At 44.3% G+C, this 26,244-nt stretch overlaps 3 protein-coding genes and 1 long non-coding RNA gene across 4 annotated transcripts; 3 read left to right on the top strand and 1 right to left on the bottom strand.

Annotated features, from left to right (window-relative positions):
- The first annotated feature begins 7,058 nt into the window (after positions 1-7,058).
- On the top strand, positions 7,059-8,358 carry LOC136461403 (uncharacterized). Its single transcript, XM_066460713.1, has 3 exons — positions 7,059-7,608; positions 7,708-7,826; positions 7,918-8,358. The coding sequence occupies exons 1-3, from the start codon at positions 7,059-7,061 to the stop codon at positions 8,356-8,358; spliced, it is 1,110 nt and encodes a 369-aa protein (XP_066316810.1).
- A 9,436-nt stretch (positions 8,359-17,794) lies between these two features.
- LOC136457201 (uncharacterized) lies at positions 17,795-19,755 on the top strand. Its single transcript, XR_010759691.1, has 3 exons — positions 17,795-18,436; positions 18,517-18,955; positions 19,053-19,755. It is a non-coding gene; the product is annotated as an uncharacterized lncRNA (long non-coding RNA).
- A 424-nt stretch (positions 19,756-20,179) lies between these two features.
- Positions 20,180-21,322, bottom strand: LOC136457200 (glycine-rich RNA-binding protein 2, mitochondrial-like). The gene is made up of 4 exons (XM_066457246.1): positions 21,030-21,322; positions 20,742-20,810; positions 20,509-20,615; positions 20,180-20,412 (listed from the first exon to the last, which is right to left on the bottom strand). Exons 1-4 carry the CDS (start codon positions 21,190-21,192, stop codon positions 20,341-20,343), a joined length of 411 nt encoding a protein of 136 aa, XP_066313343.1. The 5' UTR covers positions 21,193-21,322; the 3' UTR covers positions 20,180-20,340.
- Positions 21,323-21,479: 157 nt separating this feature from the next.
- LOC136457199 (pectin acetylesterase 5-like) lies at positions 21,480-26,238 on the top strand. The gene is made up of 12 exons (XM_066457245.1): positions 21,480-22,036; positions 22,145-22,357; positions 22,632-22,714; positions 22,818-22,907; positions 23,708-23,832; positions 24,593-24,653; positions 24,733-24,783; positions 24,890-24,967; positions 25,057-25,162; positions 25,256-25,401; positions 25,604-25,996; positions 26,080-26,238. Exons 1-11 carry the CDS (start codon positions 21,808-21,810, stop codon positions 25,727-25,729), a joined length of 1,308 nt encoding a protein of 435 aa, XP_066313342.1. The 5' UTR covers positions 21,480-21,807; the 3' UTR covers positions 25,730-25,996; positions 26,080-26,238.
- The last annotated feature ends 6 nt before the right edge of the window (positions 26,239-26,244 follow it).

Genomic DNA, 26,244 nt, shown 5'->3' with positions numbered 1-26,244 from the left:
AGGACGAGCCTATAGTTTCACCTGGGGGCGATGGTGACATCTCCAATCCCAACGATGGCCCCGAGGAGTAGGCTAGTTGCCTTGTGCTAGTATCTAGGTCCTGTCGCGATGACCTTTCTTTTGTTGGCATGTAACCTATTGTATGTTGCTTCGAACGTATGAGACTTGGCATGTGGTTGGAACTTGATTTTCGAATGCGATATCTGAACGCATAAAAGTCCAGTGTATGTATGCTGGCAAATTGGTTGTATGGATGCGATGTTTGCCGTTGAAGTAATTTGATTAAGTGCCGTTGTTTTAATTGGGATGCGATTGTTGTGTCTCTGTTTTATTGTATGAATTTATTCTCTCTAGTAAATTCAGTACGGCATAATTTTTCCTTCACTCGTAATTATTACAGCTTCACTTAATCATTACTTGTTGCTAAAATATGTAGATGACAAACACTCACCGAACCATGTATGAGGCCGCTGAGACCGGTGCTAATGGTGCGGGGACCGGTGGTGGTGGTGGTGGAAACCACGGCAACAACAATGAACCTCCCCATGAACCGCATTTGCCACCTCCTCCCCCGTTTACCCCCGAGATGTTCCTCGCACAGCTGCTCGGGAGTCAGCGCAACGCGGAACAATCCCAGAAGAACATGGAGGATTTTCTGCGTACCATCGCCAACAACATTCAATGCGGTAACAATCAGGGCGGTGGCATGGGAGTGAACCAATATAGCAGCTTCAAAGATTTTATGGACACTAGGCCACCAGTATTCAAGGAAGCAACAGAGCCACTCGATGCTGAGGAATGGATCAACACGATGGAAGATAAATTTCGTGTGTTGAGGATGACTGAGGTGTTGAAAATGGAGTATGCTGCACTTCAGTTGCAAGGACCAGTGGGAATGTGGTGGAAGCACCATCGCACCACCTTCCCTCCAAATGCGCAGATTTCTTGGAGAGAGTTTGCTGAGGCCTTCCGTGGAGTCTATATTCCACCCGGGCTGACTGAGATGAAGTTGGGAGAATTCTTGGCATTAAGTCAGGGCACCAAAACCATAACGCAATATTTGCATGCCTTCAACAACTTGTGTCGCTATGCTCCTGACATGGTTGACATAGATGCTAAAAGAATAGCCAGTTTCAAGAGGGGACTCAATCCAAAAATGATGAAGCATGTTGGTACCAACAACCGCGTCAGATTCAATGACTTCATCAGCGACTGTCTAAAGCAGGAGAAGAATAACAACGCCAGCACCGCAGCCAAAACATGCAAGAGAGCCCTTGAAGGTGGTCCGTCACAAGCTAGAGCACCTATGGGAGGTCGTCCTCCATATCGCCCATCGGCACCTGGTGCTAGGTTTCGGCCACCTCAGCAAAGAAGTTAGAATTTCCGTGGACAGTTCCAAGGGAGCTGTGGGATCTGCCGGGACAGTGAGGGGACCTTGCTATAACTGTGATCAACCCGGTCATTTCTCGAGGTTTTGTCCGTACCCGCCTAAGAAGAAGCAGCAGACTTATAATGCTAGAGTACATAGTATGACTGTGGATGAAATTCCTGAGGGAGAGCCCGTCACTGCTGGTAAGTTTCCTATCAATGAAAACCCTATAGTTGTTCTATTTGATTCTGGATCATCGTATTCTTTTATGAGTCAAGCATTTACACAGAAACATGAACAACTATACACAGAATTGGGTTATGGTTACCGTATAAGTTTAGTAGGGGCTGATGTTTTGACCAACCGGATGGTTCGAGGGACAACCCTTGAATTAGGTAGTAGGAAGTTCCGAGTGAACTTGATAGTTATGCCTGGATTAGTTTTGGATGTCATTATAGGGATGAATTGGATGAAGGATTGGAGAGCAGTCATAGATACTGGAAGTCGAGTACTTACCCTTAAGGATCCCCTAGGTGAGGATACTTTCCAAGTACCATTGCCACGAAGAACAGACCTTATAAGTGTTACATGTGCTACGGCAGTCATTCCTATTCATCAGATTCCGGTAGTGTGTGAATTTCCGGATGTATTCCCGGATGAGCTACCTGGTCTTCCACCGGATAGGGAGATTGAGTTTGGAATTGAGTTAGTCCCCGGAACAGCTCTGATTTCAAGGAGACCCTATCGGATGCCTCCAGATGAACTAGCTGAGCTAAAGAAGCAATTAGAAGAATTATCAAAAAAGGGGTTTATACGGCCAAGCAAGTCTGAATGGGGATGTCCCGCCTTGTTTGTGAAGAAGAAAGAGGGCACGTTGAGAATGTGCGTAGATTATAGGCCACTCAACGCTGTAACCATAAAGAATAAGTATCCCTTGCCTCATATTGATGTTCTGTTCGACCAGTTAGCCAAGGCCAAGGTGTTCTTAAAAATAGATTTAAGATCCGGTTATCATCAGATCAAGATTAGGCCACAGGATATACCGAAAACTGCATTTTCCACCAGATACGGGTTGTATGAGTATCTTGTCATATCCTTTGGCTTGACAAATGCTCCTGCATACTTTATGTTTTTGATGAATATGGTTTTCATGCCAGAATTGGATAAGTTTGTGGTAGTGTTCATCGATGACATTCTGGTGTACTCCGAGAACGAGAAAGATCATGAAGAGCATCTGAGAACTGTCTTGACCAGACTTAGGGATCATCAACTGTATGCTAAGTTTAGCAAATGCGAATTCTAGTTGAGGAAAGTTCCTTTCCTTGGTCACATTCTGTCAGAAAATGGAGTTTCAGTCGATCCAAGTAAGGTGCAAGAAGTGATGAATTGGAAAGCACCGACCACAGTTCCTGAGATTAGAAGTTTCTTAGGACTAGCCAGTTATTATCGTCGCTTTATACCAGATTTCTCGAAGATTGCCAAACCGATGATGAGTCTCCTACAGAAGGATCACAAGTTTGTGTGGACAGAGGAGTGTGAAGCAGCTTTCCACACTTTGCGGAAACTGTTGACCACTGCTCCTGTTCTAGCACAACCAGATATCGAGAAACCATTTGATGTGTTTTGCGACGCATCAAAAACTAGATTAGGTTGTGTTCTTATGCAAGAAAGGAGAGTCATTGCTTATGCATCACGTCAATTGAGGAAGCACGAGGTCAACTATCCAACACATGATCTTGATCTTGCTGTAGTTGTGCACGCCCTAAAAATTTGGAGACATTATCTACTTGGTAATGTGTGCAACATTTTCATAGATCACAAGAGTCTTAAGTACATCTTTACCCAACCAGAGCTGAATATGAGACAACACAGATGGTTGGAATTGATCAAGGATTACAACTTGAATGTGCAATATCATCCTGGAAAAGCCAATGTAGTGGCAGATGCTTTGAGTAGAAAGTCACATTACTTGAATGTGCAGCCATTACTTGAAGATGGGTTCGATCTAATGCATCCTCCTATGTTACATAGTATTCAGATTAGTTGCTCTTTGGAGAGTAAGATAATAGAAGGCCAGAAAACTGACAAGGGGATATTCCATATCAAAGAGAAAATAAAAGAAAAGTCGTCTCAACACTTTAAAGTAGATGAACAGGGCGTGTTGTGGTTTGACGACCGTCTTATGGTTCCCAAGGATCGAGAGCTTAGGAATAAACTCATGGATGAAGCTCACCTTTCTAAGCTATCTATCCATCTTGGAAGTAGTAAGATGTATCAAGAACTAAGATCTCATTATTGGTGGACCAAAATGAAGAAAGAAATTACAGCATATGTTGCCAGATGTGACACATGTTGTCGAGTGAAAGCTATTCATATGAAACCTGTCGGTATGTTGCAACCCTTATCAGTCCCTAATTGGAAGTGGGACGATATTAGTATGGATTTTATCACGGGTTTGCCCACTACTCAAAAAGGACATGATTCGATTTGGGTAATTGTGGACCGTCTTACCAAGACCGCTCATTTCCTACCTGTCAAGACAACTTATCGACCACCTCAATATGCCGAGAAGTATATCGTAGAAATTGTGAGGTTGCATGGTATACCAAAGACCATAGTATCTGATAGAGGCTCACAGTTCACGGCTCACTTTTGGGAACATTTACACAAAAGCTTAGGAACTAGTTTGATTCGTAGTACCGCTTATCATCCTCAGACAGATGGTCAGACTGAACGAGTGAATGCTATTTTGGAGGATATGTTAAGAGCCTATGTATTGTCTTCTAAGGGATCATGGGAGTCATGGTTACCGTTAGCTGAGTTTTCTTATAATAATAGTTATCAAGAAAGCATCAAGATGGCCCCATTCGAAGCTTTATATGGCAGAAAATGTAGAACACCATTGAATTGGGTCGAGCCTGGTGATAAAAGGTATTATGGCATTGACTTTATAGAAGAAGCCGAGAAGAAAGTTCATATTATTCAGCAGAATATGAAAGCTGCCCAATCATGTCAGAAAAGTTATGCAGACAGAAGAAGAAGACCCCTTATGTTTGAAGTTGGTGACTGTATTTATCTGAAAGTCACGCCAATGAAGAAGAAAAGGTTTGGAGTTCAAAGAAAGCTTGCCGCGAGATTCGTAGGACCATACAAGATTCTGGAACGAAGAGGTCCGGTAGCCTACAAGTTAGAGTTACCTGAGACAATGAGTACCGTTTTCCTAGTTTTCCATGTATCACATCTCAAGAAATGTTTGCGTGTTCTGGAGGAAAGAATAGAACCTCGAGGTATCCAACTCAAATCAGATTTGGTGTACGTGAGCAACCAGTTCAGGTGTTAGACACTAAGGAACGTGCTACTCGGAATAGTGTGGTGAAAACATACAAGATACAGTGGGATCATCATGATGAGGGAGATGCAACTTGGGAAACGGGAGAGTATCTACAAAAAGATTATGAAGATTTTTATAACAAATGGTTCGTAACCCAAATCTCGGGACAAGATTTTTATAAGGGGGAGGGCTGTAACACCCCGGTGTTGTGCCCCACGTTTTCCTAAACGGTTTTAAATGGCCGTCTAAACGCGTTTAGATGGTAAACGATAGGGTGCCGTGAAGTTTAGGGCCTGGGCGGACAGTTAAACGGCTTTCCCGTTTAGACGGTCAAAAACGGGAATAAACGTTGAAGACGGGCTAAACGGGACGGCAGGGAAACAGGAATGGACGCCTGGAACGGGAATAAACGGGCGTTTAGGTGATGGCCGTGGCCCAAATCGATGCGCGGGAGCAGCAGGCGGGAGGCGGGAAGGGAACCGGGTGGGAGGCGGGAAGAGGGAACGGGGCGGGAGCAGCAGGCGGGAAGAGTTGGCGCCTTGGCGGGCTCCTCGACAAGTTTTGGGCCGGGTACCGCCAGCTCTCGCGATGAGGCCAACCTGCAGCTGCGCTCGCGTCGTGGCTCCCTCCTCTGCACGCGCGTCGACCAGCGCGCCGGCGACGAGGCCAACTTCCAGCTACGCGGGCATCGCGGCTCCGTCCTGCGTGCGTCGCGGCTCCATCCTACGCGCGTCGCGCCTCCGTCCTGCGCGCGTGACGCCGCCTCCGAGCAGCAGCTCCTCTAGCCGTGACGCCTCCTCAGAGCAGCAACAGCTCCAGCCTTGACGCCGCCTCCGAGCAGCAGCAGCTCCAGCCTTGACACCTCCTCCGACCAAACTGCCTCCCAATCCCAGGTACTGCTCTGTCCGTTCTTGCTCTGATTCCATTTACTTCGAATTAGCACCATGAATTGCATCAATCTTGCTCTGTTATGCTCTGATTGAAAGGTCGATGACATGCCATTTGCAGGATGTCATCTACCAGATCGACTCGTGCATCCGTGGACCAGCCAGAGCCAGCTCGTGCCCCTGCCCTTAAGAGAAATTCTGATGATGTGGGGTGGGAGTATGGGGTTTTGATTGATCCAAATGATTTGAATGTAATCAAGTGCAAGCTGTGCCCAAAGGTTGTGAAGGCAGGAATCTATAGGCTCAAATTGCATATTTGCGGCAAGAAAGGAGATGTTCGTGCATGCCCCAATGCAACCGAAGAGGACAAAGCAAAGTGCAGGAAAGCTATTGAAGAGTCTGGGAGAGCTAAAAGGGCTAGAAGGGAGAAAGAACAAGAGGTTAGAGATGCTGTTACAATTGATGTTGAGTCAGATGCAGAACCGGAAGAAAAAACTAGGCTTGATGAGATTGGAGGCTCAGGATCGCGTGTGATGGGTCCTATGGACAACTTCACAAAGCCTATGGACTCTAGTTCGTTGGCCAAGGGGAAGAAGCTCCATCAGCTTAATATCAGTGAGCATGTCAAGAAAGAAAGACTTCATAGGTTCAAGAGATATGTGGCAAGATGGTTGTACGTTCGCAGTAAGTTTATTTCAGTTCAGCCTTTGCAGCAAGTATTTGATTTTTGTTGCCTAACTTCCAAGTTTTTAACCATGAATTGCATTAATTTTTACTTTTTTAGGAGTACCTTTCAATGCAATCAATAATACAGAGTTTGATCAAATGATTGAAGCTGCCGGTCGCTTTGGGCCGAGTGCAAAGAAGCCTTATCAGCATGAGTTGAGAGAGAAGCTGCTGCAAGAGGAAGTTCAAGATACAAAGGAGATGTTGAAGGCACATGAGAAAGAATGGAGCAAGAATGGTTGCTCCATTATGACAGATGCTTGGACTGATCAGAAACGAAGAAGCATTATGAATATGTGTGTCAATTGTAGCATTGGTACAAGCTTTCTTGAGTCAAAAGAAGTTTCAGCCAAGTCCCACACTGGAGAACTCATTTTTTAGTATGTGAATAGCTGCATTGACAAAGTTGGGGCTGACAATATAGTTCAAGTAGTCACAGATAATGCTTCAAACAACATGGCAGCAAAGGATTTAGTCTGTAGAGAGGCCTCAAATATTTTGGACTTCATGTGCAACTCACACAATCAATTTGATGCTTGAAGCAATGGGAAAGATGAAGAAGTTCAAGACCACAATTGAGCAAGCAAAGGCATTGACAATCTTCATTTATGCACACCATAGGACCTTGGCATTGATGAGGAAGTTTACAAAGAAAAGAGAGATTGTTCGGCCAGGCGTGACTAGATTTGCATCCAACTTTCTCACCTTGTAGAGTTTGTTTGAGAAGAAGGAGCAGCTAAGGAAGATGTCTCAAAGTGAAGAGTGGGAGAAGATAAGCCATGTCAAGAGTGCAAAAGGAGTGCAAGCCACAACCACCTTGGTGAGGCCAAATTTTTGGAGTTCTGTTGCACTTTGCTTGAGGGTATTTGAGCCATTGGTGAAAGTCCTTCGGATGGTTGATGGGGATGTGAAGCCATCAATGGCATTTCTTTATGGAGAAATCCTTAAGGCCAAGGGAGACATCAAGGTGGCTATTGGAAACATTCCTGGGGCAGCAGGGTTGTATAGTTCTATCATGCAAATCATTGATGTGAAGATGAAAAATAGGCTGGACAGTCCTCTTCACAAGGCTGCTTATTTCTTGAACCCTTATTATAGCTACAATGATGACTCCATCTTTCAATCTGAGGAAGTCATGGATGGCTTCTTAACAGCTGTAGAAACATTCTACCATGGTGATTATGATAAGCAAGCCCAAGTACTGAATGAGGAGGTGCACAGGTTCAAAGACCGTGTTGGTCATTTTGGAAAACAAGTGGCAGCTGCTGGCTGTAAGGACTTTGACATGAATCCTGGTATGCAAGTTTTAGTAATTTTTTTGTTGGCTGTTGGCTGCTGCTGGCTATAACTGGCTGCACAAGTTTCACTAATTTTTTTGTTTCTATTTTTTGCAGCCAAATGGTGGGGAAACTATGGAACACAAGTACCAGTACTACAAAAGATGGCTATCAGAATTCTATCCTTGACTTCAAGTGCATCAGGTTGTGAAAGAAATTGGAGTTGCCATGAAGGGGTAAGCATCCTAAATCCTAATTCATAAAGAAGAGCTTCAAATTCTCAAAATTTGTGTTGTATACACTCCTTTCACAATCTGATTTTTGTAGATTCATACTAAAAGAAGGAACAGGCTCACTTGTGAGAGGCTTGAGCAACTTGTGTTTGTTCAATTCAATGCTCTCCATGCACAGAAGAAAGATAAGGCTAAGAAGAACCAAAAGGTGGATCCCCTTCTAGCTACTAAAGCAACATATGCTCAAGGGTGGATTGTGGAAGGTGGAGAAGAGGATGAAATCAATGATGTTGATCCTGTTACGGGGCTGACGTGGCAGCTAATTGCAGAAACTTGTGGTGCTGAGGAAGTCACTTTACTTCGGAGAAGTGCAAGACTGAATCGGCCAAGAGAGATTGAAGAAGACATATACTCTGAACCTGAACCTAAGGATGATCATATTGACAAGGAAGAAATTGAGTTTGAATCTGACCAAGAAGATGTGGTCACAGCAGGCTATGAGGCAGAGGAGGGGGCTGGGACTAGTGACGATTGAGCTGCTCCAAGTCATATGATATGATCAGAGCCTTGTTTTTTTATTATGAGTGTGAACTATTTGTGTAATGTTGTCCTATTTGTGCCTTGTGAGAACTGAGAACTATGTTGTGTGTTGGTTGTTTGTGAACCATTTGTGATTTGCCTAATGCTTGCCACTTCTGCTAATTGCCTAATTCTGAACTGATTTGTGAACTTTCATATTACTGTATGTGGCTTTAGTTTGCAAAGAGTCAAATATTGGCATATTGCATGTGGCTTTAGTTTGCATGTCATAGTACTTATTTTCTCCTATATGTGCATAGATTATATCGAGTCAAAGGAGTGGACATGGAGTTATGCAAGTTCAGAAACTCAAATTATGCAAGGTATGTGCAGTTCTGTGACTCATGTTCTTTTCCCTTCTCATGTTTTGTACATGTTCTGTGACTTATGGAATTATGCAAGGTATCTTACATGTAAAATTGACATCTATATATAATTATATGTACAAAACTGTTGAAACCTTGCTACAGTAACAAAACCGTTTAATCCGTTTAGACACCGTCTAAACGGCGTCTACACAGTCTAAACGCTAAACGGAGGGTCACCACCCGTTTACCGTTTACCGTCTAGGAAAACGTGGGTTATGCCTGCATTTAGGCACTGCAAATCATGCATATCATGCATCATCAAGTATTCAAATCACACATGCCAAATCATGTAAATAACAATTGAAACACTGCTTTGAAACAATTGAAACATGTTGTGAAACCTGAATGTTGCATACCTTTGTTAGAATTGTTTTGCCCTGATTTTGCTTGCTAGGTTAGTAGAACTTGTTTGGCTATCATGGTAAATCATCTAGAAATGTTTAGTTCAATTTTTGGAGCAAGGTTTGTATTCAAATTAATTCAAAATTTTGCTTCCAAAGTAATTTCCCAAAAAGTAGGATTTTGAGTTAAACATGGACTTTGATTTTACAATTCAAAATCTAGAAAGAATTTGGCTTTGGTCATAAAAGCAAAGTTGTGGAGAATTAAATTCTAATCAACTTTCATTTTTGGTACATTTTCAAAGGATATCATTTTCTTGCTCAAAATAATATTTGAAAGTTGGCATTTAAAAATTCCTTGAAAATATAAATGAAAAAGGGCTTTTCTCAGTCGCGGGCCGTCGCCTCGTTTCCGGCCCACGGCCGAAGCCGGCCCAGCCAGCCTCCCGCCGCGCCACGTGCCTCGCCTTAGCCTAGCCCAGCCCAGCACCGCGCCTGGCCTGCCTCCGCGCTCGCCTGCTCGCTGACGCACCGCACCGCACCCGACCACGGCAGAGCTTGCCCGCCGCGTGGCGGCCATGCGCCGTCGACGCCGCCGCACGTCGCAGCCAGCCTGCGCCCGCGCCCACGCGCCCGCCTACTTCTGCTAGAGCCGGTGCGCTCGCTTGCTCACTCTCGCGCTGCCTCTCCTCTTCGCAAGCACCGCGCGCCCTCACTCTTCCCCTCGCCGCGCCACCGCACCCGCCGGCAAAATCCGCCGTGGCTCCTCCACCTTGGCCAGCGTTTGTGCGCCCGTAGCTCCGCCTCGCTCTCCGTCAAGTCGTGCTCGCGCCTGTGCTGCCTGCTGAGCCCAGGTAGCACCACCTCGAGCCCCGCCACCGTCGGCCATGGCGCCGCCGTGCTCGGCCGCCATGGAAGGCACCTTCCTGCTCTTCTCCACCCCGCCTAGCTACCCTCCCGCCTTCGCCAGCTTCTCGCGCATCGTGTGCTCCCGCTAGCTCGCCCTATCTCGGCCGGAAATGGCCGCCGGCCTCATGGCCGAGCCGCGCCGCCGCGACGTCGCAGCGCCGGCGTGGCATCCGCCTCGGCCGAGCCAGGCCGAAAGGCCATGGGCCGACGCCCTACCGGGCCGTCTCCCCTTTCCCCTCCGCTCGGGCCGCGCAGGCCAAAAGTGGCCATGGGCCAGCTAATTCCAGCGGGCTAGCCCAGTAGCAGTAGGATGAATTGTTTTCAATTTCTTTATTATTTGAAAATAGAAATGGTTTAAAAAATGTTTGGATACTCAAAGTTGCTCTAAATCTATTAAAATAAATTTGTCTAGGTTCCTTATCATTAGATCTACTTGGGAAAATTATTGCATGTCATTTTTGAGATACTTTGCTGTAGAATTTTATTTAATCATGTATATTGCTGATAACTTGAAAAATATGTAGAAAAATCTATAGGCTTCAGAAAAATGTGATTTCTAAGTTTGTTAATCTTCTTATGTAATGTACTTCCTAGGAAAAATATGTTTCATGCATGTGCTGTGGGAAAATTTTGAGGTGTAGTTCAAGTACCTTTAATGGCTGATTTTTGTTATTTTAGCTAGAGAGCAAACTTTGTATAAAACATGCATGTGATAATTTTTGTACAGTCATTGTATGCTATGAAGAACCTAGGAAAAATACTAACTCTATTGTTTGACACTTTTCACAGTTCAAAGTATTTTTATGTTCATAATCATGCCATAGCTTGTGATTTTTGTGTAGGCTAATCCACTCATTCAAATACCATGAAAAGCTGATAGTAGACTACTTAGGGTAGTACTTTGCTGTAGTAATTTTCTAAGATTTTTCTAAACAAGAAAAATAGAGGTTGCTATTCAAACCTATTATTAATTAGGGTTTAATTAAGTGTTGCTTTATGTGTGACTAAGAAATTAGTAAAGCTTTGGTGTATCTTTGAAGCATTTAATAAGATATGTTGACTTAACATATTAGTAGTAGAAGAGAATGCAGTAGATGATATGTGCTTGTAGTATATTTTCTTGGATGATGTTGACTACCTTGCATTCAAACATATCCATTGTATTCATCTCATCCGATGCACCGATTGCATAAGCACTTACGCACATTGCATCATACAGGATCGCAAACCGAGAACCCAGTCGTCATACCCGAGGAGCCTGAGGAGCAGTTCGAGGTGCAGCCGTAGGAAGTGCCAGAAGCCGACGAGGAGGACGTTGAGGAACTTCCGGAGTGCCCCGATCACCGTCCGAGCTCCTTCGAGAGAGGCAAGCCCCGGAGCATTTTCTCTCGATTTGCAATTATTAATTCAATGCTTTACTTTAATTGATGCATTACGTTCAGGAGTTGTTTGCAACCGTTGCTGCATTATACCTTGTTTACCTTTGTTATACTATATCCTTGTTACCCTGGTATCCACAGTCGAGTCAATGCTTAGCTGGCTTAGACCGGTAGAAGTCGGGTGATTTCCGGTCACCTGCGAGCTATAGGTGGTTACCTGGATCTGCTTAGATGACTATGAAGTCATGGTATAACTAAGTGTTAAATGAAGTTGAGACCGGACGAAGACTTACAGAGTTTTGGACTGTAGTGTTTTCGTCTGTGTCGATTAAGGACCGACCATTGTTGGGCCTCGAGTCATGTTGAACGCATGCCTTACATTTAGCTGGCCGAATAAAGTACCTTCCGACCGCGAAGCTAGGAGATTATTCGGGCCGAGTAGATTGCCCACAGCGCACTATGCCAGAGCAGGTGTGGTAGGACACGGGGGCGAGATGATAAGACCAAAGTGCAGTTGGTCGGCCCCCGGGTACATGTGGTTCCTAGCAAACTCGAGATTCCTGGATAGTTGACTTGGTGATCAATATCTCACTTTAGCGGGTGAGTGAGGTTTGTGTAAGGAATAAATCACCAGCTGGTTAGGAATTGATTCAAATCGCCATCGCTCCTGGATAGTGAGCACTTGACTTGAGTGACTTCATCGTAGTAAATGTTTATGGAACACTTGGACAGTTATAATGAATATGACAGTATGGAAGTTGTTTAATGATCATGGGTTATCATTATCTGCTTAATCATGTGTTTGCTCTAGTATAGGTGCAAATCTAGTCGACAGGTTAATAATAATTAACTTGACAATAATGCTTTTAGAAAGGTTCTTGAAATGCTAAAAATGCTTCTTTTGCAAATGAGTCAGCTACCCTACTATAAAGCCCTTCATAATCCTTGGTGTCATTTATTTTCAGTTATGTCGGGTAAGTCTAGCTGAGTACCTTCTCGTACTCAGGGTTTTATTCCCACTTGTTGCAGATGGGCAGATGTATTACGGCTACTGTATCAACTGCCTTTATCCTGCGATGGGTGATGCTTAGGAACATAGGCATGGTCATTCCTTACGTCTCGTCTGATGCTTTTGTTGGAGATGATCATTCGCTGGCACTATATTTGAACTCCGCGTGAGTGTGTGTGTGGTTTGAACAAATGGCTTCCGCTACTTTTATTCGAACTTGTTTTATAATAACTATGTTGAAACTTTGATGTATCTGAGATTGCGAACTTTTATGTAATATGTGATGGTGACCGCTAAACTTATTACGATCTTGGTTGGAATGGAAGTTGGTTTGAAATCCTTCGTGATTTCACGGACTACCGGATTATACGGGCTTAAGTTTGTTAAATCGTCTGCTCTGGCAGATGATTTTCTTACTTAATTTCATATAATTGGTCGGTTCTGTTACAACTAGCATCGGAGCATGGTTTAGCGTGTTACTGTTCACAAGTGTGTTTAAAACAAAAAGACATTTGGAAAACATGATTTTCAAACTATAAAGTGTGCCAGTGATCATATCCTTTATGCCCAGTTAAGGACTCTAGGTGGCTTAATTAAGTACTGACTTGGGGTTCTTGCATCATATTTCTCTTTCGTCGCTCATACGGCGTGCTATTGTATGAGTGCCACTTATTTAGGTGGTAATGTATGGATCAATTGCCTCTACGCCTCGGTAAGTGTGAGTTGTGAGAGCATGATCGGATACACCGTCGATCTAGGGTGAATGCTTATATGATGCTGAAGTAATTACATGTTTTACGCATGTTTTACAAAGGTATCTCATGTGTGGGTCTTCCGTCTATTGAGGCGATGCCATCAATAGGACGATGGTTCAGGTAGTTACTACCGTTGTACACGTATCTGGGGATTCGTATAGAGCATGTAGATAAAAATTTACTGCTTTTATGCATTCATTGGGAATTGGGCTGAAATGAATCTTCTGCTGGTACATAACAACACTATCGTGTAGAACGTATTAGCTACGTATTTGAGAGATCGTTTGTATGCCACCGAATTCGTCGTTAGAAATTATTTATTTCATAAGTTTGTGAGAACGTACGACACGTACATACATCATGTTACTTGTGCATTTCATTCATGTCATGTATTCCTCCCCTTATAAATTGATTATCTCCTTTTGATAAAAGTTGTATCACCTAAAATATATTTCCCCAGGGTAATAAAAGAACTTTTGCTATAGATGGCCCGCACGAAGCAGACCGCCCGTAAGTCCACCGGAGGAAGAGCACCTCGACGTCCATTGGCCCTGAGGGAGCACCGCACCACGGACACCTTCTTGAGCGAGTTTGGCATGCCAACTTTGCTTTGGAGAGTGCTCCATGATGTGGGGTACCTAGAGGGTCAAGAGCCGGTGTACTCTTGGAATGAGAGCCAGTTAGCAGAGGATGGACTCGCAGTGGTGGAGATCACGGTTCCTGCTCTCGATGATGCTCCAGATTGGGATGGTTGGCACTTGGAGTTTGAGGGTCGCACTCCTACTGAGGGTGCAGAGGGAGCAGCCTTTCGTGTCATCAGGGATATTATGAGCAGATTTCCCAGTGAGCTTGCTGTAGCTCTAGCTGGCACTTTTCCTAGGGATGATCCTCGTGATGCCATTTGGGTTCAGCCTTAGGGAAGTGCGTTGGTCAGAGGTCCAGCTGAGGGACAGGCTAGCGATAACCAGGCAATGAGTGCTATATTCGCCACCATTAGAGCATATGAAGGTCTTGAGAGTACCTACTGGACTTTGACTGGCTTGCGTGGTCAGGATAAGCTCAAGGGGAGAAAGCAGAAGAAGAGACAGGCACGTGCTATAGCTAGCTTGCAGGAGCAGTTGGCTGATATGAACTTACAGCGAGATCAGGCGGTTGAGAGAGGTGATAGAGCTATGCAGCGGGTGCATACATTGACTCAAGCCAACAACAATGTAGACCGCATGATAGGACAGTTGGTTCAGGAAAGGAATGAAGCCTGGGACGAGAGGGACCTTCTGCTGCAGAGGGTCGATGAGCTAGAGGAATACAACGGCAACCTGCATGAGGAGTTTCACACGCTCTACAATGGGGTTGGCCCATATGCTCCACCAGACGCCGCTGGCATGGACATCGACGACGACAACGAGGACGAGCCTATAGTTTCACCTAGGGGCGATGGTGACATCTCCAATCCCGACGATGGCCCCGAGGAGTAGGCTAGTTGCCTTGTGCTAGTATCTAGGTCCTGTCGCGATGACCTTTCTTTTGTTGGCATGTAACCTATTGTATGTTGCTTCAAACGTATGAGACTTGGCATGTGGTTGGAACTTGATTTTCGAATGCGATATCTGAACGCATAAAAGTCCAGTGTATGTATGCTGGCAAATTGGTTGTATGGATGCGATGTTTGCCGTTGAAGTAATTTGATTAAGTGCCGTTGTTTTAATTGGGATGCGATTGTTGTGTCTCTGTTTTATTGTATGAATTTATTCTCTCTAGTAAATTCAGTACGGCATAATTTTTTCTTCACTCGTAATTATTACAGCTTCACTTAATCATTACTTGTTGCTGAAATATGTAGATGACAAACACTCGCCGAACCACGTATGAGGCCGCTGAGACCGGTGCTAATGGTGCGGGGACCGGTGGTGGTGGTGGTGGAAACCACGGCAACAACAATGAACCTCCCCATGGTCATTCCTTACGTCTCGTCTGATGCTTTTGTTGGAGATGATCATTTGCTAGCACTATATTTGAACTCCGCGTGAGTGTGTGTGGTTTGAACAAATGGCTTCTGCTACTTTTATTCAAACTTGTTTTGTAATAACTATGTTGAAACTCTGATGTATCTGAGATTGCGAACTTTTATGTAATATGTGATGGTGACCGCTAAACTTATTACGATCTTGGCTGGAATGGAAGTTGGTTTGAAATCCTTCGTGATTTCACGGACTACCGGATTATACGGGCTTAAGTTTGTTAAATCGTCTGCTCTGGCGGATGATTTTCTTACTTAATTTCGTATAATTGGTCGGTTCTGTTATAGAGGACTAGCTTGCCGGCAAGCAAGTGAACCTCGGTAAAAAATCATTGTGTTCATCATTGATTTCGAGGTGATTGGTCTTCATTGTTATTCATACTTGTGATTGATTGGTTCCTTCATCTACGAGGCGGTATAATCTTCTTGATCACTCTCTTTACATTATCGCAAACTAGTTGTCAAGCTCTTTAGTGTAGCTAGTTGTGAGAGCTTGCTTGCTTGGTTGGTGTGGCTCTTTAGTTAGCCTTTGAGAGCACACTAACATAGGGTAGTGTCATAGCTTTTGTGTGAATAGATACTATCTAAACTAGAATTATGGTAGGTGGCTTGCATTTTGAGTAGGTTAGCGCAACTCTTGCTTCACCTCATAATTGTCTAACCATTTTATTAAGTGTTGTTGTAGAAATTTTTTATTAGGCTATTCACCCCCCCTTCTAGCCATTAGGACCTTTCAGGTGGCCCCGGACCCTTAGTGGGTCTGCCTTCGAACCTCGGTCTCTCAATCTTGGATCGAGCGGCTCGAGCCCCCGAGCCCCTTAGGGTCTCATAGGGGTCGGCCGTGTTTCGCGCGTCACCCCATCCTCGATTTCCACAACCGAAGGGGCTGAGTTGGCGACACTTGCCTCGATGGCTCGAGTGTCGTGCTCAATGAGCTTGCTAACGGGTATGTTCGTGTGAAATCCGGGTCCATCGTTCGCTGATGGGGTCGGTAGAGCCCTCTTGTGGCATTTCACTATTTCTTAACCCGCCTCCCGGTAGGAGTAGGGTATTATGTTGTGCCGACGGCCCGAACCTGTCTAACTCTTGTGTTTCTGTTGCCTTCTTGTTCTGGATTACGCGCATCTCTATCGATCAATCTACCTTCATGGGATACCCCTCGGATGACTGTCAACAATATTATGTTGACAGAGGTAAATTGGACTTCCACATAGTCCAGGGATGTCAATTAGACTTTATAAAAAAATTATAGAAATAATTTTTTTTCAAAAGATTATCCCTTTTAAAAAAAATAAAAATACATTTAAAATACTAACATCTTATTGAATATTAGAAATTCATTGAAAATTGTTTTAACTTAAAAAATATGAAATCAGTTTCATATTTTTACTATAATTATTATCTATGTTTTTTTATAATTAATATAGAGCATGATTTTAGGAAACACACAAAGTCCGACACCCTGAGCCCGCCCAAACTGCTTTCCTGCTTGGTCATGTGCTCTCGATTCGTGTATAGGCCTATGACGGTGACGACGGACAAGGAAGCGGTCACGTCCATCCGGATGTTGCCAACCAAATCGCATACATCATTTTAGAGTCTAAGAAGTTACATGACGACTAATGCTGATGGTCCAATGGTTAAGCTAGATATTGCTGCTGAGGAAACGTTTTTGCAGTATTCACATTGTGGTCTACAAGAATCTATCTTGGTTTGCATCCTTCGTTTCATATTTGGACTAGTTTTAAAGTCTAGCAAATCATATAAAATTTAAATAATCCTTAGTAAGAAATAAAAATGTGGAGCATGATTTTAGGAAACATATGAACCATGATTCATATTTTCTGAGTTAAAACAACTTTCTATGAATTTTCTAACGTTAAACCAGATTTTAGTATTTTTAAGTGTATATTTATTCTATAAAAATATTTGAATACTCTTTTGGAAAAATATTTTCTACAGTTTTTTTTATAAAGTTTAATTGACCTCCCTGAGCTATCATGAATGTAGGTTTTAGAAATTAAAATCGGTTTTTAGTCCTCATAATGAAACTGCCTGAGGGAGGTCAATTACACTTTTGGGCTGCTGCTTATAACTTTTTTTTTCCTGCGGCTTTATGGTTCTGTCACCGCGACGGCCCGGCCCGGCCTGTTTAGGAGAAGTATAAGCAGCAGCCCAAAAGTCTGTGTTCCGTGAATGGCCCATGGGCGGCTCCTGGCCTCCACATCGTCCTGCTCATGTGCAGCAGCAGCCGCCCGCAATAAAGTGAAGAGAAGCCGAGGAGACCATTAGCCATGGCGGCGGTGGATCTGTCGAAGCTGGTGAAGGAGAAGCGCTTCTGGGTGGCCTCCTTCCTCGTCGTATGGGCAGCAGCGCTGCAGGTAGGTGCAGAGCAGGGTCGAGGCTTTCCTCATGCTTGTCATTGACTGGATCCGGAGGCTTCTATTCCCCTCCGGCTCCCATTTCGAATCCAAATGAATTCCTTCCTTGCTGTATCAGGGCCACATGATGTGGATGCAGCGCCAGGACGCCTTCAAGCACAAGTTCGGCCTTGACGAAGCAGACGGATCCGACGCCGCGGATTCCTCCTCTTCCTCTACCTCTTCTTAGTAGGTCCATCCCCCTGTTGTTTTCTGATCCCGTGCATCAGATGGGACGGTTAATCATTACCGCCTGCTTGTAATGTAATGTACCCTTAGTTGGGTAGTTCAGTTCAGCAAGTAACAGCATCCTATACAGCACCCCATCAGTGAGCTTCCGCTCTACTGTATCTATTCCTCAAATCAAATCATGTCAATTTTGTTTTATTTGTTTTTTTTTCTTCAATTGTACAACAACATTAGGTAGGCACCAATAGCATCTCCTTTGGATTCTGAGAATTCATTCCAAAACCATTATGAGTTGCAATCATGTACCTTTTCAATTGGATGGAACAACATAGTACTCCAATTAATCGAAGCAACGATCGATCGAAGCACCAATGCAAAAAAGATTCGTCTGTGTGTTGTTTCCCAAGTCGGTGTATGCATGCTAGTTGTCAAATCGAATCGAACTTCGGTAGCATGCATGAGTCAAGATGCACTTGCTAGCCTGGCTGTGTACAAGTAGCAATCGAATGCACCGAGGTTCTTACCTGTCTGAGTTTTGAGTGTTGACAGATGCCATTGTCAGTAGTACTGAAGGAGGCCTGCAACAACCAGTTGCTTCCTTGTTTCTTCTGGCAAAGGCCATTGGTCTCATGCCTATGGTTGATCAGGTCAGTCACCTTCTATCGTCTCAGGCAGTTTGTTGGGAACAAATGAGACATCCTAATAGAGCTAATACTGCTTCCGTCAGGGAGAGGCAGATGACAAGACAATTGCAGTGTGTGTACAAGCATGCAATGGTATCAACGACCTCCCTCTCTCCCCATCTGAAACCAGGCGTTTCTTTGAGGACTTTCATTTCTGTTCCCATATATTTTAGTCCAGAATAATTTCTGCTACCATATCATTTGGGTCTGGGATAATAAACTCTGCTAGCTTATCATTACCTCTCCTTAAGTCTTTAGCATTCTATGAGCCATAACCCACATGTATTTGAGTTGTTCTTCGTATAGATGGATGCCTAGTAACTATAGTGCTTACAACAGCTGCTGATTTCTGAGTTAAAGCCCACCTCTTCGATTACATGACTTGTTGAACTGGGGAAATCAGACAAGAGGAATGAGAACAAGGTGGTGGCTGTAAATGACTCTCCCTGCTAGTGCTGCTTATGTAACCATAAACCATTCCATGTGAGTTTTGGTTCTTGATTACAAGATGTGAACTCAACTAATTGATCTTCATGGAGCTCATGTGGTACCATCTTGCTTTACGGGATCTCTGTGCTAGGTTGCTGATTCATCATCTGTGGCTGGAGCCTTGTCACTAGCAGGTAGCAGGATGATGTAATGTGGAGATACTCAGAAACTGCAGTTGTTTTATTTCCCTTGACGTACATACATCCAGTACTCTAGCACTGAGGTACAGATAATGGCATTCATTTTTCAGCACCCGTTCGTAATACGATTGGTTTGGTTGAGCAAAACAAAAGATGACCAAGTGCACTATCAACTTGTATGCTGATATATTTTCCAAAAATAAGTATGGGCATTATGGTGCTTCCTTGCCAGTTTGTTGGTAAGGTGTTGCAATATCAACTTGTATGGTGCTTGTCTGGTGATATATTTTCCCAGGTTGTACTCCATTCAGGTGTTGCTTTGACTCGGAAGAGTCAAGCTAGTAATCATCGCCCGTGGGTTTTGTTTGTGTCCCGGCCACACCTGATCTTGGTCACCGAATAATGTCTGCCTTCTGATTTCCTCAATTTCCGCAAGCAATGGCCTCCTGCAAATTAAGTGCACCAGCAAGCTTAACACCAAGGTGGCATGCGCGTTTCATTTCACGGCTTCAGCCTCCGCTGGGTTCAAGCAACGGGGAGCTGCAACCTGCAAAGATGAAGCCGAGCAGAGACTATACGGGCCATGCTGCAGAATGGAAACAATGTGGGATTGAAGTCTGCCATGCGTATGAGGAAGCATCAGCCCTCAGCCCAACCCCAATGTTTGAAGCAAACCGGCCCTAGCAAAGCTTCACTCAAAAAAAAGCTTCATTGGCATTTTTGAATGATTCCGTGCATCCAGGAAGGCAGTGCCAAGCGTAAGCCTAAGAAGCCTCCAGGCAAATAAAGGTTTTAACTCTTGGTTGGATTGATTTGTCCACCCAAACAACCCCAAGAATTTGCAACACTTGCATGGGAATTTGCAACACTGGACACCTTGTACACACTTGACGGAGCAATGTCCATCAGCAGTAGGCTCCCAATTCCAACTGAGAGCAGACTACTTATATATGGGCATTGGCAGTATGGTGGTTTCTGGCCAGTTTCTTCGCCGGTACTCACGGGTTGCTACCTTCGGTGTTGCAAATCATATGCCCATGCCAGTGAAAAGAAAAGAAAAGAAAAAGTTCATCAGGTGTTGCTATTTTGTTTCCAACTCTCAGAAGTCAGGAACAGCTCGTGAGGTGGACAGTAAGGCTGGACTGAACAGCACAAACTGTATGGAATGATGCTCACTGGATCCTAAGACTGATAGTAATAGTAACTGATAAGCACATTACACATGTAAAATTCTAAGCATCAGTCATCAGTGGCAGCAGATCCCCCAGTACCGATTGCGTAGTGCACCCGAATGTTCCTTCCATCAAGCACCTGAAAAGATTATAGTGTGGAAATTTGTGTTGGTGATGGATACAGAGGCAGCTTGTACTATATGGTATATGAAAGAAGATAGTGAAGAACACTTGCCTGACCGTTCATCTTTTGCAATGCTGCGGCAGCATGGTTTTGTGAAGAAAACTTGACAAAACCAAATCCTTTTGACTTGCCGGTTGTGGGATGGCATATAACCTTCACTGCAGTGTGCATATATATTAATGAAAGAATCGTCATGAGAGAAGCATCGGCAAATGCAATTTCAGAAGGAAGAAGAAGAAAAAAAGAATATAGTAGGAGGTGGGAGCAGCTAGTAGGTATAATACCTGCAATAACATCACCATATTGAGAGAAAGCATCCTTGAGAGCTGTTTCGTTAGTGTCGTAAGAAAGACCTGCAAAAACAAAAACGGAAGGAAGGCGGCAGCAACGAGCTGAGCTAAATCATCCGTAATTCCAAGTATCGTCTATTGTAATTGAAAGCTAGCATGGGTCTCCCCCCATCCGGATCCGGACCCAGTTGAAGCAATCAGAAAGAGGAGAGACCATAGCAGAGCAGGACAGGATGGAACTAGCTACCATGGGGGTGGAGATTGATTTGATTGTTTCCGTACCGCCGACGAGCAAGTTGGAGCTGCTGCATGCGGAGGAAGTCGCGGTGGTCCGATTCCCATTAGGGAATGGAAGCGCAGCGCTGCCGTTGCGCAGGCAGCAGCAGCCTCCTCCTGCTGCTCCTGCTCTCCAATTTAGGAGTAGCTTTAGCTTTAATAGTGCCATGTATGTACTGCTACTAAACCCTAAGGCCTAAGCAAAGTTATCCCCACCCGCACCCAGATTGGATTGGGCTGGGCTTCTTGTTGGGATGGGCGAGATGGCCAGCAGCCCAAGCCTGCGGGTGATTGTGCTCTTGTCAGTTGTCAGTGAATGAGGTGAGGTCGTCGCCTGGCTCTTTTGGACTTGGTTGGAGTAGTACGGGATCCCGAGTGGTACTGCTTCCTCTTGCGTGCACTGCACAAAGCATTCGTTCGATTCCATTTGTCGTGTGGGAAAGGCGGATCCGAGATGGAGGAGAAGATCCTCCTCTCTCTCCTCCTCGGCAATGGCAACCCACCACCACCACCGCTTCCACCGCCGCCGGACATGGATATGGCTCTTCCTACATGTGCCCGCCAAGACTCGCTGCTGGTTGGCTGTTGGCTCCAACCTCGCCTCGCCTTGTTTAAAACAATAAAATAAAACGCCCTGTTCGCTTGAGCCACGCTTATCGGCAGCAGTGTTGTGACCGTGAGGAGTCGTCTCCGTCGTCGTCGGAGAAGAGGAAGAAGAAAGAGAGAGTAGTGTTGTGCTGTCGCATCAGCCGCCCGCCGAGCCTCAGATCCACCACCGGCACCGATGCCGGCCATCTCCACCCACCACCTTCAGCTGCGCCTCTGGTGGCGCCGTCTCGGCCGACGCGGCACCGCATTCGCCCTCGCGCTCCTCGCCGCCGCCCTCGTGCTCACGCTCTCCCGCTACGCCGCGGGCCCTGCAGCCTCCCCGCCCGCGTCCCCGTCCTACGGGCATCGCCTCCCGGCCCTCGTCGACATCACCCTCGTCTACGGCGCCACCGACAAGGGCGCAGGTCAGTCACGCTAGCTCTCTCTTCTTTAGCTTCCCTCCCGCTCACTTCACTTGGGCCTTGCTATCCCCCCATCAAATCAAAATCCTGAACCATCAGCTTCGCTGCTAGTGTGCTTGGATGGTACGCCGCCTGCCTACCACTTCCTTCCAGGATTCGGGGACGGATCCCACAACTGGCTCCTCCACTTGGAGGGCGGAAGCTGGTGCCGCAGTTTCGAATCATGTGCTCGCCGTAAGAAAACAAATCTCGGTTCCTCTGCCCACATGGATACTCGTGCTGAATTCGTCGGCATCCTCAGTGATGATCAATCTCAGAATCCAGGTAATGAATGATGCGTCTCCAATGCTCTCCTCTCTCTCCACTTACTGGAGTAGTTACCAGTGCCTGCCTTCCATTCCAGTTCCAGTGTTTTCTGCTATCAGTCACTCTACTTCAACTCCACTCAACAGCACAGCACACACATTCTCTGAAAAATATATAGCCAAGTTTGCTTTCTAAGTAGTACTAACTTAGAATACTCAGCTTCTTCAAATACAATCAGCTATTCACGACTGCTTGCATCTAATCTAACAAATAATAATAATACTTCCCGCAGATTTTTACAACTGGAACAAAGTGAAAATAAGATACTGTGATGGTGCATCATTCTCTGGACATGTCCGAGATGAAGTCAAGAAGGTGCGCTTGCCCTTTATCCACTTTACTTCTCGTTCTCCCATTTAATTCTGTGTTTTCTTTTCTTCCCAGACATTCCGATTAATATTTCTGTGATCCTCCCCAGAATGGCACAGGTTTCTTCTTCAGAGGCCAGCGGATCTGGGAAGCAGTCATGGCCGAACTTCTGTCAAAGGGGCTAGCCAGAGCGAAACAGGTTTGCCTTTCGAATAAAATAGCAGCGTTTGTTGCAATACTAATCAGTCTTCATACATCAGTGCATTGATCTAGCATGTTTATGTATTCCACGGCCTGCCATGTGGCTTGAACACACGGCAAAAGTTCATTCCCAGCCGAAAACAATGAACACGACAAAGACTACACTATAGTTACAGTGATTTCCCTTTGTAGCTAGTCATGGGGGGTTTCCCTTTGTAGCTAGTTATCACCTTATGGGTCTCTACATCGCATCTTTTGGAGGCATAAAAAGATTGTTGCCTTGCAGTATCATCACATAATTTCTAGTTTTAAAAAATATATGTGCATTTAAGACCTGGTCTTTCTCCTTCCTCATTTTAGGCGACTATTACCATTCTAGCACCGCAACATGCCTTTGAACAAAATGCAATATGAAGTATACTACCTCGTCATGGTGAACAGGATGCTTGGGGCCTAGGATGAATCAGCACCCACAGTGACATTTTACTCTTTCATTGGGCTACTTTGTATCTTCTCATAGGAGTCATCCAAAATTATTTTATGCCTTGTGACAAAGGGATTCTCTACCACATTTTACTCTCTTATCCTGTTGTATTCACATTGACTTGTTAACTAATTGTAGAGGCCGGAATTATTCCTTTTTCTAAAAAACCTATGCCCTAACAAGTTAGCGAAGCAAATTGCTAGACAAATAGATTGTTATTATGTCATTGGTGGCCAGTCATGTGGGCAATTTACTTGACTGTGAATTGGACCATTTTGATAACATTGCAATGCTAATATATTCCCTACTTGTAGGCTTTTCTGACTGGATGCTCGGCTGGTGGCCTTTCTACATACATTCACTGTGATGATTTCCGGGCACTTCTACCGAACACGCCTACTGTCAAGTGCCTCGCGGATGGTGGATTCTTTCTTGATGTGTATGCTAAGTATTTTTTAGTGTTTCTGCTCCATGCATAATTTCACTTGCTCTGTGCCACTAGAGATTGACTTGTTTTCTGGATACTTTGTTGAGAAACAATTAGAATTATGGTATAAGTTAATTGTAAATTTCTAATTGATACAAAATAAGTTTTAGTACTTTTTTCTTTTACGCTGATGCCTGCGGTTTTTGTACTTCTTATGTTCAAATTAGCTCTTTGTCACAACTATTACCTTTTTACTTGAGGATGCATAAAGCAAGTTCTATGAACAGAAAAATTCCTGTCCTTGTTGAATTTGGAATGATCTATCAACATTTGTGTATTTTCTGCCACCATTTTTGCCTAATTAATATTAAAATTTTCTAACACTATCTGATCTAAAATATTGTTATTTTGATTGGTTTTTAGACTTGGTTGAGAATTGATATATGGCTCAAGTTTGTTATTGCCCGAGTACAAGCCTGTTCTTTCGTTTGGTCAACTCAACTGAAACTGAGCTCACATATTTCTATAAAGAAGAGCCAAGTGTATTTTTAGCTTGCTTGAACTTGACTTGGTTGCAGCCCTAGCTCTCTGTTGCTACAAATCTTTAGCTTTATTTATTAATTAGTACAAATGGATGTGTAATGCCTTCTTCATACATTTCTTCTTCTTAATGCAATGATACGCAGCTCTCCTGCGTATTCGGGAAAAAGAAGAATTTCACAGTGATTTTGTGTTGTCTGCAAGTTATCATTGGTTCTACCTTCTTATGCAGAGAAGACATTTCTGGAAGAAGATATATGCGGGGCTTCTATAACGATGTTGCTCGGCTGCAGGTCTCTCTCTCTCTCTCTCTCAACCCCAACCGAACCCAATTCAATAAGTGACATTTTATATGGTATTATTATCTTGCAGGATGTGCGTAAAAGGTTCCCTCATTGCAGCTCAGATATGGAACCGGGGCAGGTTGTCCCCTGATTTGCTTAAGTTATCATTTCCTTTCTTTAAAGTAATCACTCTCTTCACTATTCAAGCTGTTGTATGCTAATTAGTTCCTCCTACTTGCTGCCAGTGCTTCTTCCCACAAGAAGTTGCGAAAAGCATCACCACACCGATGTTTATACTCAATCCAGCATATGATGTTTGGCAGGTGCCATTATACGTATCCATTTTAACAGTCCATTAGTGCATAAAAATTAATATGACTCTTACTGTAAACTTTTCGATCTTCCTTTGCAGGTAGAGCATGTGTTGTCTCCAGAAGGTTCTGACCCTCAAAATCTATGGCAAAATTGCAGGACAGACATTACCAAGTGTAGCTCAAAACAGCTTGACGTTCTTCAAGGTTGTAATGGAATCTTATGTGGCTCTTCTGTTTACTTGTCTCACTTAAGCCTGCATCTTGCAACTCACTATACTGAGGATAAGAAATTTTCAGGTTTTAGGAAAGCGCTGCTTGATGCTATAAATGAATTCAAGAAGAGAAGAGACTGGGGTATGTTCATTGACTCCTGCTTTATACACTGTCAGTCAATGAATGCTTTGGCTTGGCATTCACCATCAGCTGCTAGAATCAACAACAAGGTAAACACATATCTATGTTATATGTCACAAATGTAGATGGGCATAGATTTAACTGGGGTTTTACATTTTACTAACTGTGATAAACATCACCATTGTACTTTTGTGCCTGTCACCAATACATACACATGCTATAGATGATGGGTTGGTGGTTTGTCAGTCCTTTTGTGATTAATATAGTATCTGAATCTGAATTGTGATGCAGACGGCCGCCGAAGCTGTGGGAGATTGGTTCTTTGATCGGAGGGAGGTGAAGGAAATAGATTGTGAATATCCCTGCAACCCGACATGCTACAATGTGGTTCTTGATCAGCCCTACAAGGAAGACTAACTGACTTGCAGTGTTGTGGTGATTTTATTCGTAATTGACTCTCCATGAGTTGATATTTGTTGAGCTGAATGCGATAATTAGTTGAGTTCTGATTGAGACTTGTACTTGAGACCTATTAAAATAAGAGAACAATACTTACAGAGAGAATTCCATACAATGGGCGTTGATATGACATATGTTATGCGTAACCCGAGAGTGACACCCCATCCTTGTCCTTGAAACAGGGTAGGCCGTGTTTTCTTTGCAGAGGCGTGCATCCAGAAATAGGTAAGGCTGACAAGGTAAACAAGTTGACCAACGCTACAGCATGTTGTGTATTCACGTCATCTGTATTTTTTGTTCTTGTTCAGGTTGGTTGGGTTGGGGATGACAGTGCAAGGGATGTTGTCGTGTTGTCTCCGTGAGCAGAGCCCCCGTTGATGCATATGTTCTCCCTTCTCCGGTCCAGTCTAAAGCACGCGTGCCTCACTGCCTCAGCAATCGCGTTGAATTTTGACAACTGGGCTCCTGTTAGT

Source organism: Miscanthus floridulus, chromosome 6, assembly GCF_019320115.1.
Source record: "Miscanthus floridulus cultivar M001 chromosome 6, ASM1932011v1, whole genome shotgun sequence".
Classification (NCBI taxonomy): domain Eukaryota; kingdom Viridiplantae; phylum Streptophyta; class Magnoliopsida; order Poales; family Poaceae; genus Miscanthus; species Miscanthus floridulus.
The sequence above is the reverse complement of the archived record's forward strand: the minus strand, read 5'-3'. Positions and strand labels throughout refer to the sequence as shown.

Coding starts and splice junctions, on each gene's coding strand:
- LOC136461403 (XM_066460713.1), top strand. CDS start 7,059: ATGTCTCAAAGTGAAGAGTGGGAGAAGATAAGCCATGTCAAGAGTGCA. Junction 7,609..7,707: donor GGACTTTGACATGAATCCTG/GTATGCAAGTTT, acceptor TATTTTTTGCAG/CCAAATGGTGGGGAAACTAT. Junction 7,827..7,917: donor ATTGGAGTTGCCATGAAGGG/GTAAGCATCCTA, acceptor TGATTTTTGTAG/ATTCATACTAAAAGAAGGAA.
- LOC136457200 (XM_066457246.1), bottom strand. CDS start 21,192: ATGGCACTATTAAAGCTAAAGCTACTCCTAAATTGGAGAGCAGGAGCA. Junction 20,811..21,029: donor CTCCAACTTGCTCGTCGGCG/GTACGGAAACAA, acceptor TTGTTTTTGCAG/GTCTTTCTTACGACACTAAC. Junction 20,616..20,741: donor ATATGGTGATGTTATTGCAG/GTATTATACCTA, acceptor TGCACACTGCAG/TGAAGGTTATATGCCATCCC.
- LOC136457199 (XM_066457245.1), top strand. CDS start 21,808: ATGCCGGCCATCTCCACCCACCACCTTCAGCTGCGCCTCTGGTGGCGC. Junction 24,654..24,732: donor ACGATGTTGCTCGGCTGCAG/GTCTCTCTCTCT, acceptor ATTATCTTGCAG/GATGTGCGTAAAAGGTTCCC. Junction 25,402..25,603: donor CTGCTAGAATCAACAACAAG/GTAAACACATAT, acceptor ATTGTGATGCAG/ACGGCCGCCGAAGCTGTGGG.